The sequence below is a fragment of the Myotis lucifugus genome, unplaced genomic scaffold, assembly GCF_000147115.1.
Source record: "Myotis lucifugus unplaced genomic scaffold, Myoluc2.0 scaffold_82, whole genome shotgun sequence".
Classification (NCBI taxonomy): domain Eukaryota; kingdom Metazoa; phylum Chordata; class Mammalia; order Chiroptera; family Vespertilionidae; genus Myotis; species Myotis lucifugus.
The window spans coordinates 3,123,625-3,142,434 of NW_005871130.1; the positions used below are offsets into that span (position 1 = coordinate 3,123,625).

Below are 18,810 nucleotides of genomic sequence, written 5' to 3' on the forward strand. Positions count from 1 at the left end.
AAACATGTGTGTCCGATAATGAGATTGTTGGTGGAGAGTCATCTTGAAAGGACAAGAGCAATTAAGCTTGCTGACTTGCACACGTTAGAATGACAGCATGCCAGTGCGGGCCCCGCTCAGCCATGTAATAGGGGCTGTCCTTGCTCTGCCGCGTGTGTGGGGAGTGGGCTGTCAGCCGCGGGAGCTGGCTCCTCCTGCTGCTGCTGCTGCTGCTGCCCGTGCATGGCTCCCACTCCATGTGGAGTCCTTACTCGAGGGAGCCTGCCTGTGCACCGAGCACCCGGGTCCATTTTAGCTGAACACCCAAAGATGTCAGTTGAGAATGAGCAGGTGGCCCAGGCCTCCGGAAGTGTTGACAAATAATGCTACCGTCTTTGCAGCCTGGCAGCCTGGACAGGTTGCTGTGGACGAGAGTTGAGTGTTGACAGAGAGGGCGAGGGCCAGCAGGATGGAACGGAGGGAGGCTTCTGCCAGCAACAGCCCCGCACATAGTGTTTGGGTGGGAGGGCGCTGCCATCAATGACCCTGCCTTCACAGGCTTGGACAAGGTGGAATACACAGAGTACAGGGCCTCACGTCTGCCACCAAACACACACATACACACACTCACATACAAACATGCACACAGATACACAGGCACATGGGTACACACACACACGGACACACAGACACACACTAACACTAACACACACAACTCCATTCTTCCTGTGGTTGCAAAATGACCCATCCTTCATTTGCTCTAAGTGGGTTGTTGTTTTTTGTTTGTTGTTGTTTTTTTTAGAAGACTGGGGGTATTGAGCTGTTCTTTGGGCGACCCCTGCTGTGGCCTCCCCCAGCAGCCGGCTGCTCCCTCCTCAGGGTCAGGTGCACTCAGGACCTTCCAGCACCCAGGAAATGGGAGGGCGAGGGTTCTTGGGCTCTGTGCTGAGGTTCCTTATGCAGAAACCCAGCGCCAGCTCGGGCTCAGGGCAATATCCACACACACCTTTATTAAATGCCTGACGTGCTCCTAGGTGTGGAGACCCCGTGACATACTCCGTCCCTGGCTTCAAGGAGCCCAAGGGTGTTCAGGAGGACCCCCCTCACCCCACAAGGGCTCCCGCCTTCTCCCAGTTGACCAGAACTAATTCCATGGGGCAATGAGCAGTTTGCCTCCCCAGCATCCATCCTGCCCCTCCTGAACAGGACCACGAGTTTCTAGTGGTTTGGATACTCTTCTTGACACAGTTATAGGGTCCCTTGACCTGATCCAGCATAAGGGGAGGCCTTTTGTTGGAGAGCTGGTAGGCGGGGTGTGGTCGGAGTGAGAGTACAGCCTGCTCCTGCCAGCAGCCATCTGATGAACAGTCTGAGAAGAGGGTCCCAGAGAAGTGGAGCTGGATCCCTGATGAACCTGCACCTGAAGCCTGCCCTCCCTCCGAACTTGCCACGTACATGACTCTCCTTACTGTTTAAGCCAGTTTCCGTTGGACTTTCTGATACTTGGCACCCCAAAGCATCCTAACTTTTTAGGGTAATATGCGCATACACTACTCTGTATACTTATTGTGGGCATAATAAAGATCCACCGTGCACCGCTCATAGACTAGTTGTGTTATACTTAAAAAGAAAATTTAGGTTCTTTCACTTCTGGGTGGGAAGGATCACAGGGGTAATGAATGTCAAGACTTTGCTGTCTGCTTCATGGTGTTTCCTCTCATTTTTCTAATCTCAAGTCTCTTGGGGCCACAAGGGCCAGTTCTGGCTTCACGGTGTGGGGAGCAGTCTCCACTCCTTTTGGGAACACCTCCCGACCACACTGTCTCCAGTCTCCTCTGTGCCTCTGTCATTCCAAAGGCAAAGAGGGGAAGGGACTGGCACGTTAGTACGTGGCTGGGACATTCCCACAGGCGCTTCCCTTGCTCTGGCCAGTGTGGTTCTAGCTCCCCCACAGAGGATGACAGAAAAGAGACAAAGAAGCAATCTGGGCTCCTGTGAGTCACCAGTCTCCCAGCGTTGAGGTGCCCATCCTGGGAAAGGGGACTCGATCTCAGGTCCCCTGACTCCCAGGAGCAGCATGCCAGCTCTGTGGGGGAACCCAGCGGTTTCTGGTCCTTCCATGATCTGCCTGTAGCTAAAGGGCGTCTGGGGTCACCTGAGCTGAGTCGCCCTAGGGTGCACCTTGTACCCCTCGGGAACGTCCTTCCTGCCCAGGAGGACTGTGTGGAAACAGTTTCCACCATAGTACCCTGACAGCCCATGGACGGTCCTTTTAAAGAAGTTGACATTGTGATGATAAACCAAATTATGTGCTGGTTTTAGAAATTCATACAGAGGGAGCCTCTAGGCGGCTCAGAAACGCCTTAGAGTAAAACAGCATTTTGCAGGATGGGAGTCTTTCAAAGGCTCTGATCCAGCTCCTGCTACTCAAAGTCCAGTCTGCAGACCAGCAGCCTGGGCATTGCCTGGGAAATGCAAGTTCCCAGGCCCCGCTGTGGACCTGCAGCGTCGGGCCCTGTGTTGTAGCAGGGGCTGCGTGGGAGCCATGACGTCGGAGAAGCACCGCCCCAGTGCAAACAGCCTCGGTCTGAGAACTGTCCATGGGCCCCGTCCCTGCGCGACCAGGGACTCAGCAATCCAGGGAGTCATTTCCTGTGCTTTATTTCAATACGCAGTCCCATCTCTAGAATGGAAATCAACCGTCTTTTTCTATTTAATAGTGCAGAGGTAAAATTAGTGACACTGTATGCTAATACATCAAATTCATCAGTTCCAAGGTGTTACATAAAGCATGTACAAAAGTTGAGAGGATAAATATTCTTCAATAATGACAATGATAGCCCTTTTAATTCTACTGATCAGAGAATGAGCTGGGACGGGGGGCTCCTCCAGCTCTGTCTCATTCCAATTACCTGGATGTGCCCGATGTAAGGAATTCTCCAAAAGTTACTTTGAGTAAAAAACCCTCAAGGAGACAATTCAATTTCCAAATGTAAATTCGGACAACGTAGCGAGGGCCCGCTATCCCGTCCGGTCCCCGGTGAGAAATGAGGTTTTGTACAGAACGAGATTGCCTTGTCACTGCTGCCGTTCCCGGGAAGGGTTTTTCAATGTTAAGGGAAGCTGTTTCTATTGGGAAAGGATTTGCTCGTGTGAAGTCGAAAGTTTACGCTTGTTATGCATGCGTTCAAGGAAGACAGAAGTGATGTAGAAAGACGTGAATGTTCAATGCCGTGTGGTTCTGAAGGGCTTGTTTCTGAGCCTTAATTATGACCTGTCATTTGTACAGAACATGAGATTCTGCCACATGTGAGCATGAAATGCGGGACCCAGCGTGCCTCTCCCCAGACACACCCCCTCACCTTCCTGCGCTCCCCACTGCCAAGAACGCATCCATCCACCGATCACAGCCCCGAGTCTGCGGGACTCAGAATTCCATTTCAGGGGAGTAAATTCAGATTCTAGCTAGTTTGCTGTTACAATATGATGGTCAAACGTTATCAGCTTTCTAGAGGTGATAATAGAAGCAGCTATAGCCACTCTAGAAAAAAAAAACAATACATGAAAATAAAGCTTTTCTTGATTTGATTTTCATCATTTGACACCCCTTGATAGGCGAGGAGACCTTCTTTGTAGCATTAAAACTAAATTGTGGGCATTCAGACATTAATACCACTGAGTTACTTCTCTCTCCCCCCACTCCCCAAATGTTGTGTGATGTTTAGATGACAGAATTCAATGCTCTCAACCCTTGTGTTGGATTAAAGGGGGTCCCTAGTAGAACACACTTTTGAGGTCAGAACTGTGATATTCTTCCTGGGTTGGTCATCATCTCATCCACAAAAATCTTTGTAATAAAGGCCAGTTGTTATTCTGTGACACTTTTACTCAGGCACGTGCCGAGGGAGCTTGGTGGATTATAAAGGGGGTCCTACAAAGATGGCCTGGCACTGGGGACATCTGCGCTCCAGCTCCATTTCTGGGTCCAGTGACCTTGGACAAGGCACCTGTTCTTCCTAGTCTCGGCTTCTGTGTCAACAAAATGGGCAGAACTAGATGGCCCTTAAATCCCAAATTTTACCTTTTAAAGGACAACTGCATCTTCTCATTTAGGAAGGACAGAGCACCCCGGCTGTTTCCAGGTCTAGTTTTCTGCTGGCTGATCACCCAGGTGCAGGCAGAGGGCAAAGCAAGGGACCTTAATGGGACCCCCTTCATTCCCTAAGCATGCTCCTCGACTCCCACTGACCAAGGAAGCTGGTCGTCCAAGTCACCCTGAGGCAGCTGAGCTGTGTATGTGGAGGGGGTAACGCACGACAGTAGCTGGCAATTTTATGGGACGTTTTCCTGAGCTCTAAGCACAGTTCTGTTTTTTTGTGTTGGATGCCACCACCAGTCAGCAGGGTGTGTTTTAATTATTATTTTAATTTCATGTTGGCAGAAAGACAATGTCAGATAGTGCCCTTCAAGGGAAAGGCTTCCTTTGGGGGGCCGTTGGAGTCTCTGCACTTTTGGCTCAGGGCTCCCCAGGCGCATGAGGCACTTGCTGGTTTCCCCAAACTATACCCCATGCAGTCCTCACCCTACTGCTTGAGGGACTGAGGGGCTGTGCCTCCAGGACGCTCTGAGCCAGCACAGCGGGGCAGCTGTGCTGTGGGCACATCCGGTGTCAACAGTAGATGCTTAGGACGGTGTGGACCCCAGGCCACGGTTTGTCTGTTGCATCTCACCAGCCACTCAGACCCAGTGAAGGACTGACTGATAGAGAACACGCAAGCACGCGTAACTGAAATATGCACCTTGTCTGGCGTTCTTTGAATATCAATGAATTCTAAGGTCAAGAGTTATGTGAACTAAAACATGTCGGTCAAATATTCATTATGTACTTTGCTTAGCGTTTTAAAAATAATTTTTGCCAATGTCCCATACTTCGCTCATGATAACAGCAATACAGTTTTCATATCGAACCCTCCTCCTTTTATAAGTTGAAATAACATAATGATAAAGGTGTTGAAAAACAATTCAAAGTTAAAAAATGCCCAACGACATCGATAGCCCCGAGTTTTGCGTTTTGACTTCTGAAATATGATGCTAAATCTTTAATTCTGGGCCATAACTAAAAAAAATTAGTTACAGAAAATCTAATTTAAAAAACACACAATGCTCTAAAAAGCCCCCCAAATGAACTAACCATGTTTTCATAGATAAATTTTGTGTCTTTAAATAAGTACCATAAATAACAAATGTTATTTAATAAAACAAGAGAGTGGAAAGTATAGGGAACAGTAATTACAAGTCCATCAAATCAGGCCATTTCGCATCTGGGTCACATTCATAAAACTTGTATTGGAACCCGGAGGAAATGATCCCCCACCGTTGATTGTGTTTGCTCTTTCTGTATCATATATTTTCTGGAAGTCGCACAGTGCTCATCTGTTTTTATATAAATCTAAAAGATGGTATTTATCCCATATGTCCTTGTGGTAAAGTGATCAAAAAAAATATTCTCAGCACTGACACTCCCTGCCCCATTCTGAAGGCCCCAAATGTAGTAAATTTGGACTAATTGGGAATTCTACAAAGGGGTTAAAACATTACCCACTACCAGTCAGGTGGCCATTAGAAATGTTAACCAAATAAAAGCCAGAAACAGGAAGCCAAAAAGCAGGTCCCTACGGCAGGCATGTGTCTTAAATGACATCATCTGTCAAGTTTCCAGCATCTTGTGGCCGTGAACATAGAATGAAGGGCTGTGTTGTGTGAGGACATTACATCCTCATTAGCAGGAATGTTCCTTAAGTACATAACGCGGGATTATCATTTTAATCACAAGCAGCTACTTGTCGCCGCACTTTCATTAGATAAATACTGAACGTAATTCCACTTACAGAACTCGGTCCTGCTCCTGAGAAACCCCACTCAGATGCAATCATAGAATAACAATTTATAGAACAGATCATGCAAAACTTGTGTTGTTTTGTAAACTATTCCGATTTTTTTTAAATGCTGAAATCAGTCAACAGCAGAAGTCATCGTCAAAGGGATTGAAATGACACTGCTGTGGTGTTTGCATGCTAAACAAATGTGAAATCGAGGGAATGGTGAGAGATGAGAATCCCTCCTCTCTGTGCACTAACCAGAGGCAAATCCTCCATCTGCCCAGCCCCAGACCTCCAGGCTGACGTGCAAAGAGGCCACCCTGAGAACCAAGGAATAATTCATCCAGCGCGGTCGCCCAGCCCCAGCCCTGTCTCTAAAACAAAGACTGACAATTGCCCTGAATTATGGATGTACTTTTGTGATATGTAATACAGTTCAGAAGAAAGGTGTTGAGAGCTTTGCACCACTTCACCTCCCATTAGAGGCTAGTCTTGAATGATAATACCAGAAGATGAAACTGGTGCTGAACTATGACCCTCAATTTACAAATCATTTTTCAGAAGAATAAAAAAAAAAGTTTAAACATCTTTTTGGCATTATCTGAATGGGCGGAATCTTTCATGCTTGTTTCCTGAGATTAAATGCAAACAGCCTGTGCTGTGGTTCCTTAGTTTGGGGAGAGAGAAAACATGAGGGTTTCAGATTAGATTTTATTTCAAACCTGGGTGTTTGAAAAAAAAATACTTTTTTTTTTTACATAGCTGAATTTAGTGTATTCCTTCAAAAACACAATAAATTTCTATTCTGTAGCTTAAGGGGTCCGTCAGTAAAAATGTTGGTCTTTCATCTTTATTACCCTCCCATTAAAATGAAAGAAACCGGGACACACTTCAGTTTAGAAGAAGCAATTTAGTTGGCGATGTCCTCCCCGCTCAAGTCTCCACAAAGGGAGCAGTGCATTTCTGCTTAGATTCCCCACGTCACACGTCTACCTGCATAAGGAGCAGCCCAGCCAGCAGACACACACTGCGTTCAATTTAATACTATGCTCCGATGAGACGATCTGATAGACACGGTTTTCCGTGACCGGCCATTTCCGGTGGTTACGCTCGTGAAACTTGTCCCCTTCCCTTGTGTGTTTGTGTATCTGAAAGCCAGGCTGCGTCCCTCTCTGTTCTGCCACAGCCGCTAGGGCTGAAAGGGACAGATTAATAACCAAGCCCCGCACCGGACCGGCTTCCCTTGTCCCCTGCACCGGTAACCCTCTGCTATAATGAGGACACAAAGAGCCTCGCATCAGGCCGCTACCCTCCCTCATAACTCACAGGCCCGCGGTGGCAATAGCCTCCAGTGCCATTTGTCTTTAGTGCAGTTGTGACACTTCGGCATGATCCATAATTTGGCAGCTATTTACCGTGACATTTCCCTTCAGTGCAGCCATAACATTCAGTGAAGCCGTGATTTGGTCCCATTTACCATATAAATTGTATTGTTGTGCATGCATGCTAGCAGCGACATTAGGTACCTGAAAATGAGTAAATCTTGTAAAACAGATACGAACAGCTATGGGGCAGTAGCATTCCCTTGCTCCTCAGACGGAAGGCAAGAAAAATTAAATATGGTCACCAAGTTTTCTGGGCCTTTAATTGTCTTCCTATTTATTTAGCACGTGAGAGATGCGGAAACCCCGGGCTGTGAAATCATCGGGCGGGCTCTGCCTTCGGTCAGAGAGGCGCCGTGGGATTTCCTAGTCCACAAGGAAGGCTGCAGCCGTCTTTGGTGAGCTGGAGGTTAGCAGGCGGGCGGATCAGCTCCAGGCATGATTCAGAAGAGAAGGCACTTGACTCGTTACGTTCATGTGTGACATCAGATGCCCGGGACAAGAGGCATCTCACTCCACCAGAACCTGGGAGAAGTCAAACGGAAACCGAGGAGCAGGGGCTGCTATTGTTCCCATGATCAGAGGTGAAACACACCTTCCATGCCAGGCAGCCTGACACAGAGCCAGTGTGTTATTACTGTAGTTCTTGGTCCCGACTGTGCGCCTTGCAGTCTGCTCTGTTCTGCCTCGGCGTCTGCGAGGACCCTCCCGCGGTGTGCCCAGAGCGGCCTGCCCTTGCGGGGCCCATGTTCTGTTAGGTGGACCCTCATTGTGGATGGGACACACACCTTTCCTGGCTTTAAGTTCTTAAAGCCCCCGAATCTGTTGTCCCCTCTCCCAACCTTGCTTTTTGCCTGTGTACGTTTTCAGCACCGATTTGCTTAAGGAAGGAGTGAAATTTTCCATTCCACATGTGCCTCGCAGGCACAAAAGCCTCTAATACAATTGACTTCTTTTAGATGGGTCTGTATTCGCTGGATCATTTTTGCTAATAGTCTAACAAAATCAAAGTTTTGGAAGAATCCCTCCAAATTTCTGTTTGGATAGTTGGCTAGTGACTTATAGGCTACAAAGGGCCATTTCCTCAGAATGTGCACTCGGAAATAGTGCTGATTTTTTGCGGTATCTCTCACTTATTAACTACTCATTAGCCCAAGACCAAACTCTCCCAAAGCAAAGAATTTGTGAACTATTTTTAAGACCAATTTTAAAATCTCATCAAGCTGAAGACATACTGATTTGATCAGCTCTCCCATCAGGAATTAATTTAGTTCCCAGGAACAATAAAATCTGGAATGAGACTGTCCATGACCAAAGGGTTGAATGTAAAGGTTTTACCTCTGAGCCATGGAGGGAAGTTTTATTAGCACTTTTTTTTTTTTAAGAGAGGGGTAAAAAAAGAAAAAAGGGAAGAAAAAGAGAAACCTATGTTGTAACAACTTACTTTCATTTTAAGAAATATTATCTCCATTAATGACTGAAAATAAATTGATTTGAGTGATTCTGAAGCATCAAGTACCCACTTCCTTTCTCTTCTGATTTATGCCATTGTTCGGTTTTTACAGCTTGCTGTTGACAGGGTGAGGTAATTCAACTACAATCTTCCCCGTGTTTTTCCCCATGTACATGTAATCGACAGCCCGGAACACGGACTCCAGGCCAGTAAACCTGCCCTCTGTGGACAGGTCGCCCAGGTCCACCTGGCACACGAGGTCTCCACTGGTACACATCTTGACCAAGTGGTCCATGGATGCTCTGTACTCAGAAAGGTAATGGTTTAGAAAGAAGCCCTGGATGCTGGCGGATTTCCTCAGCAGTTTGGCGGGTAATGTTCCTGCGTTCACAGGCGAAAGGCCAGTAGGAGTTTGGTAGCCAGAGATAAACCCAATTACTATCAGGCGCCCTTTGGTGGCCAAGGCATCTACCGCCAAGTCAAACATGGCACCCCCCACGGATTCATAGACCACATCCACGCCTCCGGGGTACTCTCGCTTCAGGACGGTACCCACGTGCTCAGTGTTATAGTTGATGGGACGATCGCAGCCAACAGACTTCAGGAAAGCAGACTTCTCATCAGAAGAGCAGGTTCCAATGACGTGGCACCCGGCCTTCTTTGCAAGCTGCACGGCAAACTGGCCTGTCCCCCCAGCCGCTGCCGTCACCAGCACTTTCTTCCCTTCCTTCAGCCCGCCGAGCTCTTTCAGGCAGATGTATGCAGTGGTGCCACTCACCAGCAGGGTGAGGTACTCGGGTGTGGCAGAGGGCACTGGAGTGGCAATGCTGGCCGGCACCACTGTGTACTCAGCAAAAGAGCCCGGGGACATGTAAGCCACAGTCTGGCCAACTGTGTACCTGGCACTGGCGGAGAGGCCCAAGGCGACCACCTCACCCACACCTTCAAAACCTACATCGAAGGGGGTCTTGACGGAAGGGTCGTATCGTCCTGCTGAGTAGTTGATGTCAGATGCATTAACACCGACAAATCTAGAAGAAAACAATCACAAGAATATATTAAGGTGTTTCGTTCTCAAGTCCACTTCAAAAAATCCCTCTAATTCGGTGACTGTGGGGGCCTGGCTAAGCCATACATTCTGATCGAATATGAAAAAACCAGTCCTGATATCCAGTGGAGGAAAAGAAATTAAATGAGTATTTAGTTCAACAGTGATTTGCCACCAGAGTTTTGCTGTCATCAGTTTAGAAATAATTTCAATCACTTTAAAACATCAAGTTATTTATTTCACATGTCATTGACTTCCCTCCTCTTTCTTTCAAAAGGAGAAATAAATCAAAAAAAACAAAACACACCCACAAATATGTCAGGAAGCCTTCTTATCCACAAACTTCACTGGAGCTGAGTTGGAAATTAATTGGCCTCTTAACAAAGATGTTAAAAACAACACTGGGATAAAATATATTCAACCAAGTACACTAGTATTGATTTTGGCCACAATTTTAACACTTCAGATAATAATAGTAATGACAATGATATTATTAAAGATTGATGGAATGTGCAAGGTCATTACTGCAGGGGTGGTTTCAAAACATTGTTAGAGTGGCTGCAGCAAATTTTCTTTCTGATGTAACGATGTCCAGTGTGAAAATATGCACTTTGATTAATTGAACAAAAATTGTCTCATAAGGGGAGAGAGATTTTATGGAACATTCAACATTTTACAGTCCTTTTCAGATGAAAAGGAAAGCATATCGTCACTCTATTTTCCCTCAACAAGAAGCAGAGACATAAGTTGATTAATACCAGATGATTAGTTTCACTTTGGTATCCAGAGTCAATTTAATTGCGAGGCCAGTACTTTTACCAGCTTTTTTTCATCTAAGTATACCTCATAACAGAAATATCCTGATACATAAGGGGGGAAAAAAAAGTCGTCAACTAAGAATGTCAGGAGGTGGCTTAGGCACATAATGGAGGATCCTAAAAATGTCATTTCCACCTGTAATGAACTGAAAGGATGGTGTGATCTGGTGGCAGGAGCAAAGCTGGTAAGTAGGTCATTTTAAAATAATTCACTTTTAATTTAACTTAATAAACCAAAACTGCTCTGTGCCAGGATCCACTTCCACAGGTCTATCGGTAATACTTTGCCCTTAAAAATGCTCCCTGATGCGTCTGCCTTGTGTGTCTACAGTACTGCGAGCTCTCTGCATATTGTAGAAAGAAGAAAGCAGGAAACCGTTTCTTTCTAGCTCATCAGGCAGCTTTCAGAAGTTAGCATACCACACAGCCTCCCTGAGTTCTAAGAGCCACAGAATTCCATTCCCATAAAGGATATGCAGTAATGAGAAATGGGGAAATGGTTTCTGCAGGTTTCCCATTTGGCACTTAATGCCAAGATGCTTGTATTCTATTTGGGGAGGAGGGGGAGGCTGCTCTCTCTCTCCTTGAAATTTACTCAGTTCTCAAGGCCCCGTCTTTGTAAAAAGGGCCAGCTTCCCCAGAGCAGAGCCAGCTGCCTTCTTCCTAGAAGCAGCCAGGGCCCAGCCCAGCTGCAGCGCCTCTCCGAGACCCAGCCTAGGCTGTAAGGCAAACTCCGGGAAGGCTTCCCGCGGTGAAAGTGAAGTGAGGTTTGCTTGAGAAGTGGGGAGTCCGCGATTAACCCTTCTCAGCCCCCTCCGTCTGGTCCCTCTGGCGTTTCTACAGTCTCAGCTGGAAAGCCGCCTTTCCTGTGTGGGGAGACCCCGCCTAGGACTCGGAGGGACTCCACGGTGCTGGCCGGCCCCTCGGGTCCCTCCCCACACCCCACCTAGGATCCGTGAGCAGAAAAGCGGCGCTGGAGGAGGACTCAGCCCCAGCTCCTCTCCTCCCCAGGCTGTGGTTTACCGCTTCCAAGAGGAGAGGTGGGAAACCCAGCAGCGCACGTTATCAGGAGAAACGCAGAGAGAGAGGGCACGCACGCCAAGGGGACAGAGGGCCAAGTGTGTGCGTGGTGGTGGCGGTGGGGGAGGGGGCAGTGGGGCGTTGCTGGGAGCTGGGGTGGCTGCCTTCGATCAGCAGAAGCTTGAGTTTTCCATGGGGGCTTTGCCTAAAACATCAAGTCAGAGGTTGCGGTTGCGTCTGGCGCGCCCCAGAGCAGGGAAGGACACCCGCAGGCTCACCGCACGCCCCGTCCAGGTGGCCTCCGGTCTCCGTCTCCCCGGAAGCCCCCTGGTGCGCCAGGGTCTGCCTGCTGGGTGCCAGCAGCCTCCCTTGGACTTGAGGGCCGCCTCTGACTGCCCGACCCTCTGGTCCCGCGTGGCTTCTCCACCGCCATCAACTAGGGGCAGGATCACTGTCTCCCAACCCAGGAGCGGCTGGGGCAGTGCTGCCAGCGCTGGGGTGAGGGGCCGTGGCCCAGGTCCGCACCCGGGACCTCGGCCTCCGGGGCTAGGCAGGGGTCCTGCGGGCGCGCTCACCATGGCGCTCCAGCCCAGGGCAGGTCAAGTTCTGGGCTAGCCCTGAGCACCCTGCGTGGCTAGGCGCAAAGCCCGTGGACGGAGGCCCGCTAGAGGCTGGGCCGTGACCTTGGCTTCCTAGACACCCCCATATTTCGTGACCCCCCTCCTCCCAACCGCCCTGTCGTCTTCTAAATCGCCTGCATAGTGAAGGAATCTCGGGCTGGTGGCGAATCCATATTCCCCAAACCTCGCCCTCTCCAGTGTCTCCCGGCCTCTGGCGTGGCCCCCGCCTTTCCCCAGACCCCTGTGTTGACGCTGTGAGGCCTCCCAGGGTGGTGGGGACCCGCCAGGGCCCGGATGCGCCTAGGTCCTTATCTGGGCGTTGGGAAGAGCTGCCTGGGGGGTCCGGAGCCCTTGAGCTCCACTTCACCAGAAGCAAGTTCAAGAGCAGCGGCGCCATGGAACAGGGGGGCCCGGGTCGGGTGCAGGGGACAGGAAGGGGGAGCGAGAGGGGAAAGACCACTGGGAAGGATGCGCGCGCTGGGAGGCTCGCTTGTGCCCCTTTAATTTAAAATATGTGCTTTTAATGAGGGTTCCAGCGACCCGACGGCAGGATCCACTCAAAAGAATAATGTCGAGAAACCTCAGGACGAGGTGGGCTTCCCCCCAATATAGACCCTTCTAGAGTCGCCCGTTTATATTAAAAAGTGCTGAGCCCCTTCGTCATGTTTATTGTGAAACAGGGCAGTCCTTCGGGGCAGAGGGGGACGCTTTCTCTGAACAAAACCCAAGGCGAAGACTCTAGTCCGAAGCAAATGCCTTCAATACTGGGAGACAAAGTCGTCCAAACCAGCTACTTATTTTAAAAATAAATAAATAACAAGAAGAAGAAAAAAAGAAAGAAAGAAAAAGAAAAACAATTTGGCCTGAAGAATCCGAAGAAATACTACTGTTCCCCTCCCGTGAGCAACAAACCCTTTATCAAAAAACGCCTTCCCCATCCCCTCCCCCTTCTCTTTTCCCTCCCCGCAAACTCAGCCCCATTTTCTTACACAGGAGCAGAAAATCGTTAGAAATATTTAGAAACGAAATAATGTGTCATTATGGTACTAAAAATGCTAAAAATAGCGCTCAAACTGACTGCACCGGAGGGAGTCCTACTCGCTTTCCTTTTCTTTCCTGAGATCCGGTAATGGACAGGACACTGAAGCTGTCCTGCAATGTATGAAACAGGAAGGTGCGAACTGCGGAAAGGAACATCAATTGGAGGTCTATGGGGAGTTTATGTACCCTTCTCACACCTTTCCTAAATGGTGAACTTGATTATTCCAATGGTTGTGGAGCTTAAAAGCACTTCCCTCCCTGCAAAGAAAGAATCTGTATTTTCTGTTGAAACGTTATGAGATGTGTAAGTGGTTCAAGTGAAAGAAAAAGTCAGACCTCCACACACCTTTCCAAATAAGTAAATTTGGGATTAATCTATTCACTCCAGAGCAGTTTTATCATGATAAAAAGGAGAAGCGCATGCATAAAATTTTCATGTAATTAACACTGTTCTGGGGAGATTTGGCCTAGAATTAAGATGAACTAACCTTCAGTGAATTATTAAGCCTCTATTCTTAAAGAGAGAGAGAGAGAGAGAGAGAGAGAGAGACCGTAAAATGCCACCTCCGCTGACCTTGTGTGCAAGAATAAAGGATCTTCCTACAATTGGGGGATAGGAGCAGGTTTGCCAGCAGAGTAGGGGAGAGGGGAAGCAGAGGTTCTGCCCCCTCCCAACAGGCAGAAAACTGGCTCCATTTTCTTTCTGTTGTGGGCTTCCAGGTAGAAGTTAGAGGTCAAGTTGTACATATCAATATACTATTTATATTAAAGAGCTTCTTGGCATAGGTGGAGGGGAAAAGGTATGGATCTTAAAGCAACCCAAACTGATGAGCTCCAAACGTGAGTCGGTGGTCCAGAGCACTGACCTGGAGTCCAAGACTCAAGCTAGTGATGCAGCGCCAGGGGTGCCCGGACACCCAGTGGGGAAGGGGACAGTGAGGGGGGACTGTGAGTGTGAAGGGAGAGGACTCTCAGGAGGGGGGCATCCTAGGAGCTGATGTACACTCTTGGGGGAGAGGCCAGGAGAGCACCAATGCGGGGCTGGAGCTACCTCCACCCAAGGCGCTGGAGGGTGGTCCCAACCTCAAGTTGCCGCCAGTTGTGCTCTAACCACCCCCCACCCCCGCCAGGCTCAGTGGCCCCCTCCCCATCCCATAACCCCTTTCTAAAAGGGGTTTTACTCAGGCAGCTGTGTGTGTTTACATCACTGATCAATCAATAGTGGACTTCATCAGAAAAAGGAAACAAAAGCCTGTCTGAAACTTTTTGCCTTTTCAGCCTGGGGCTCCTCTCAGCTTCTAGCAAGTCACTGGTGTGTTTGGTATTTCTGAACACACACAAGCCCTCCTTGTTATCTTGGCAGGACCCATGTCCTGAACAGCCCTAGCACTGCACCCCATAATGAAGAAAATCCTCTGAAGCTCTGCTTCCACGGTAGCAAACTTTTTAAAGGACACACACATCCCATCTCTACTCAATCCCACCCTTGGTTCACTAAATTTTTACATTTCCAACACGTTTCCAAAAGTTTTACGTTGAGAGCAGAATTCTTCAGTCTTACAATATTATTTGGAAGGCTGATATGAATCTCCAAAATGGACTCATTAAACGTTGCATCCAGCTACTCCTTGCAGGGGGCTGAGAGTACTTGCTAGCACACAATTTACAACACAGTTACGATCAGAACTTTCTCCTCCCTTCGGAGTATTACTCAACCTGATACATGCCACACTGTAACCCCCTCGGACTGGCCCGAGCAGGCGGAGAAGTCCTGCTCTTGCGAAGGGGATGGAGCCACCAGGCACGCCCCGCCTGCAAGTCCGCGGGGAGTGGACCCACCCGGAGAGACCCGAGGGCCTGGCTCCACGGAGAAAGATCCCGTTCCTTCCTGTTGCCTCACCAGTTACCCAAGATTAGTGAGGCGGAAACACTTTAAGGTGAGGAGTGTAGGGGAGGAAAAGACAGAGGTCAGGCAAGAACCCCAGTGTCCCCGAAGGTCTGCAGAACGTGCGGGCAAATGCAGCCATGCCCCCGCCCCAGACGCCGAGGACGCGCGCCACACGCCTGACCTGTCGTTACACTCCGGGGCACGGACAACAGTCACACATCACTGACAACACGCAGACGACACCAGCGAGGTGCACACCAACACACTCAAAGACAGGCTCTGCCATTGCGAGGCTACTGCCAACCTGGAGCGGACAGGAAAACCAGCCTGGTCCCCGGCCTCCTTTCTTCAAAGCACGTTACCTAAAGGTCGCAGCTTGGGTCCAGGCTGTCCCTGCTCCACCCTAAAGGCTATGTGAACGCAGGAGCCCTGGGTGCGCGCGGGTGGGCCAGGCGGGAAGCCTCGGCTTCTGGGTCCCCTCGGTTTTATTTCGGGAGCGGGAGGGGGAGGAGGGAGGACTGGGGGAGGGGAGGGGAATCCCAAATTAAAATAACCCCCAGTTATGAGGACGTTCGGTGGCATCGGATATTCACAACAGCAACAGTCACATTACATTCGCCTTCGCCAGATGGCGGCGGGTTCAACTTCCCAGAATCTCGCAAAGTCAGGCTGTGCACCGAGCGCGCCGGGGTGTGGGGACGCCGGCGAACGGGACAGCCCGGGAGAGGCGGGGCCGGGGCGAGGGCGCGCGCCGGGCTCACCGGTTTCGAACGAGGAGGTCTCCGTCCCCGGGGAGTGGCACCGGGCAGTCCCGGCGCAGGGTGACGGCCTCGCGGAAGTTGGGGCTCAGCCGAGTCACCACCAGCTTCTGCATGGCGCGGGGGATGGCGGAGCCCTGGAAGTCCAGGAAGTGGCGGGAATACGACATGTCCACGATAGTTCGGGCCGCGGCGGGCGCCAGCCGCAGCATGGTCCGCGCCTCCGCCGGCTTTCTGAGCCGCTGCAGGCCAAGGTCGCGACCAGCCCGGGCAGCTGAGTTCGGCTTGGCGCGGGCGGAGCCGGTGGGTCCGCCCCTCCTCCGGCCCTCGCCCTCCCCTCGGCTCCCCCCCTTCCCCTCCGCGCTGGGCGCCCGCTCCCCCTCAAGCGCGCAGCTCCCGGAGTCCTCGCAGCCCCCGGCGTTCCCGGACGCGCCACCCCCGGGGTCCTGGCCGGTGGATCGCAGCCGCCCCGGTAGCTGCTCCTTTAATCTTTTTGTTTTGGTTTGAATCTGATCGGCGCAGACTGGCCAGGGAGCCTCTCCGCCCTCCCCCTTCCTCCGGCGCCGGGGAGGCACCGGATATCCCCACCCTCTCCACGCTCTAAAAGCCGGATTTGACTACTCTAAAGGGTGAGAGGAGCGCCGAGGGGTCCCGTGTGTCCCACGTTCACCGCGGCCCGGGAGCCGGCGGCAGCTCCGGGCTTTCTCGGAGGCGCGCCGGCCGGTGGCCGGCACAGGCGCCTCCCCTTCCCGTGCGAAGCGTTCACTTCCTTGCAAGGTGGTACGAATCAACCCCGAGCGCGGCCGGGGCGGCGGGGCACGGCCGGGTCCCTGAGCCGCGTGGGGATCCCTTGCTGTTGGTGAGCGCATTCAAGCACCGAACGGGGGGGCGGGGAGGAGGCGCTCAGTGCCCCCTCTGAGCCCCAGGCTCCTGGTCCCCTGTCCCCCAAACGCCTTGCTCGCATCTCTGCCCCTCAGTTTGCCCCATATAAGTTGTATGAACTAAGCCATTTTACTTATTTTGGCCTAGATTTCGTGTTTTTCCATGAATTTTTAAAGTAGCCTCTCTACAAGACAGATACAGGTTACCCATTGGGAGAGAACACACGTATTGGAAACCAGAGGGCCAAATTCCCAGAGCACATAAACATTTTAAACTTCTAGGTGGGGATGCTGAAGGACTTAATTGAATTGGAGACGTTGCAATGATGTATGAAGACCTCATTTTATAACCCAGCTAGAGAGAGCTGCAGTTGCAGTGTGTCAATTTTCTCCCTAATTGTCTGTATTGACCAAATAATCAATTCACTTTTCATAGAGGGACCAAATTAAATATTTTCCACATTTTCGTGTGATGAGCTAAGTCCATCTTGAATTTTTTATTAAAAGTATACGTTTCAATTTAAAAAACCTCTTGCTTTCCACTTACCCATGAATTACTAAAATATAAAAGCCACCCATCCCCAATCAAATTTAACTCCCAAACTAAGATTGCCAAGGTGACACAGGTATTTTTATCTTAAATGTAGGACATTCTTCATCCAAGGGTAGTTTATGTCTATGTGGGTACGTGGTATGAATGTACAAGGTGTGTGTGGGGGGGTACTAACAGGTTTAAAAATCTGCCAGTGTCTACTTAACTTGGCTTTAGAACACATGGATTTACCCAGTATCAGCCAGTGGATTACAATAACAAACCCCTCAGTGTCTTTCTCCAAACTACAATCTTTTATGTTGTGCTGTATTAAGATTTCTTTTTTTGTGTCATATTGTTTAGCTCCAGAAAAAAAAGAAAACAAAGCAATTAAAAAGATTGACAGGTATGGTTTGTGAGAGACCTATTTGTAATTGTCAGGGTGACGTTGGCGAGAGGAGGAGGAGTAAAAACTGAAGCAGGAAAAGCAGCTCGATGTGTCTGTCTATCAGTTGAGACTGTCTGAAAGCTCTGCGATCGGAATGTGTGTTATATTTCACTGAAAAGAGGAGAGAGCGAGAGTGCATCTCCCTCTCTCCCAGGAGTTTGGGGGGGGGACAGTCCACGCTCATCTCGCCCACCTAGTGAATGTCGGCTCTGCGCCCCTTTGCACACACTCTCTGGGTTGTTGTTGCCCTTTTTTTTTTTTGAGTGGGGGGCTTTTGTGTATTTTTCTTTCTTTCTTTTTTTTTTTTTCTGTTGGAAGATCAAGACCGGCCAAAAATCCATGATCAAAATGTGTTTGTATTAGATTTCGCATTGGAAGAAGCGGCGATCCTGGCGGCAAAGCCAAGTGGCACCAAGTGGCGCTCCGGCCGGGTGACACTGTTTGATCTGTGACTGTTTGGAAGGTGGAGCAGCGCCTGACATCTCCCCCTGGCGCGTGTGTGTAAGGGGGCTTCACTCCTCTGTCTTGTTTGCTTTCTTCCTCTTAGACTAAGTGCAGGAGGAAAAGGACAGCCTGGATCGGCCTCGCTGGCGCTCAATGAGAAAACTGCGACCCGCGCATTGAAAACACTCGCCGCGACCCCCGAACCGCGAGAAGAGGGGGGAGAGAGAAAGTTGCGCTCGGAGACTCTCGGCTCGCGGAGGAAGGCGCGGGGCAGCGCCCGCAGCGGCGCCGGAGGAGCGCCCGCCAGCAGCAGCGGCGTCGCCGGAAGGTGTCAGATGAAAGTCGGGCCCGCGGCTGGACTTTCTCAGGGACATCGTAGTGGGTGCGCGGGGGCCGGGGCGGGAAAGGGTCCTGGAATTTGGAAGAGAGGTAGCGTAGGATAAATCCGTAGCCTAGTGTAGCCGGGACGATAAGCAGGGTGACTCTCCCCCATTAATGAAGGGTTCCCGTGAGTGGAAGAGTAGTCGTGATTTTCTCACACTAGAATCGGGCCCGTAGTCTGGTGGCTATGATCCGGTCGGATTTTTTTTTTTCTATTTTCTTGTGATTTTCCGGAGAT

At 50.1% G+C, this 18,810-nt stretch overlaps 1 protein-coding gene across 2 annotated transcripts; it reads right to left on the reverse strand.

Annotated features, from left to right (window-relative positions):
* Positions 1 to 5,216: 5,216 nt before the first annotated feature.
* Positions 5,217 to 16,452, reverse strand: ZADH2 (zinc binding alcohol dehydrogenase domain containing 2). 2 transcript variants are annotated; one of them, XM_023755624.1, is made up of 2 exons: positions 15,491 to 15,837; positions 5,217 to 9,724 (listed from the first exon to the last, which is right to left on the reverse strand). In XM_023755624.1, exon 2 carries the CDS (start codon positions 9,562 to 9,564, stop codon positions 8,800 to 8,802), a length of 765 nt encoding a protein of 254 aa, XP_023611392.1. In that variant the 5' UTR covers positions 9,565 to 9,724; positions 15,491 to 15,837; the 3' UTR covers positions 5,217 to 8,799. The 2 variants fall into 2 exon arrangements, with proteins under 2 accessions (XP_023611392.1, XP_006090857.1); XM_006090795.3 differs by lacking the exon at positions 15,491 to 15,837 and adding an exon at positions 15,890 to 16,452 and having other exon boundaries at positions 6,550 to 9,724.
* Positions 16,453 to 18,810: the final 2,358 nt, after the last annotated feature.

Excerpts from the sequence above, each read along its gene's own strand:
- ZADH2 (XM_006090795.3), bottom strand. The coding sequence starts at position 16,098 with ATGCTGCGGCTGGCGCCCGCCGCGGCCCGAACTATCGTGGACATGTCG. Across the intron at positions 9,725-15,889 it reads GACCTCCTCGTTCGAAACCG|ATTTGTCGGTGTTAATGCAT; the intron begins GTGAGCCCGGCG and ends GTTTTCTTCTAG.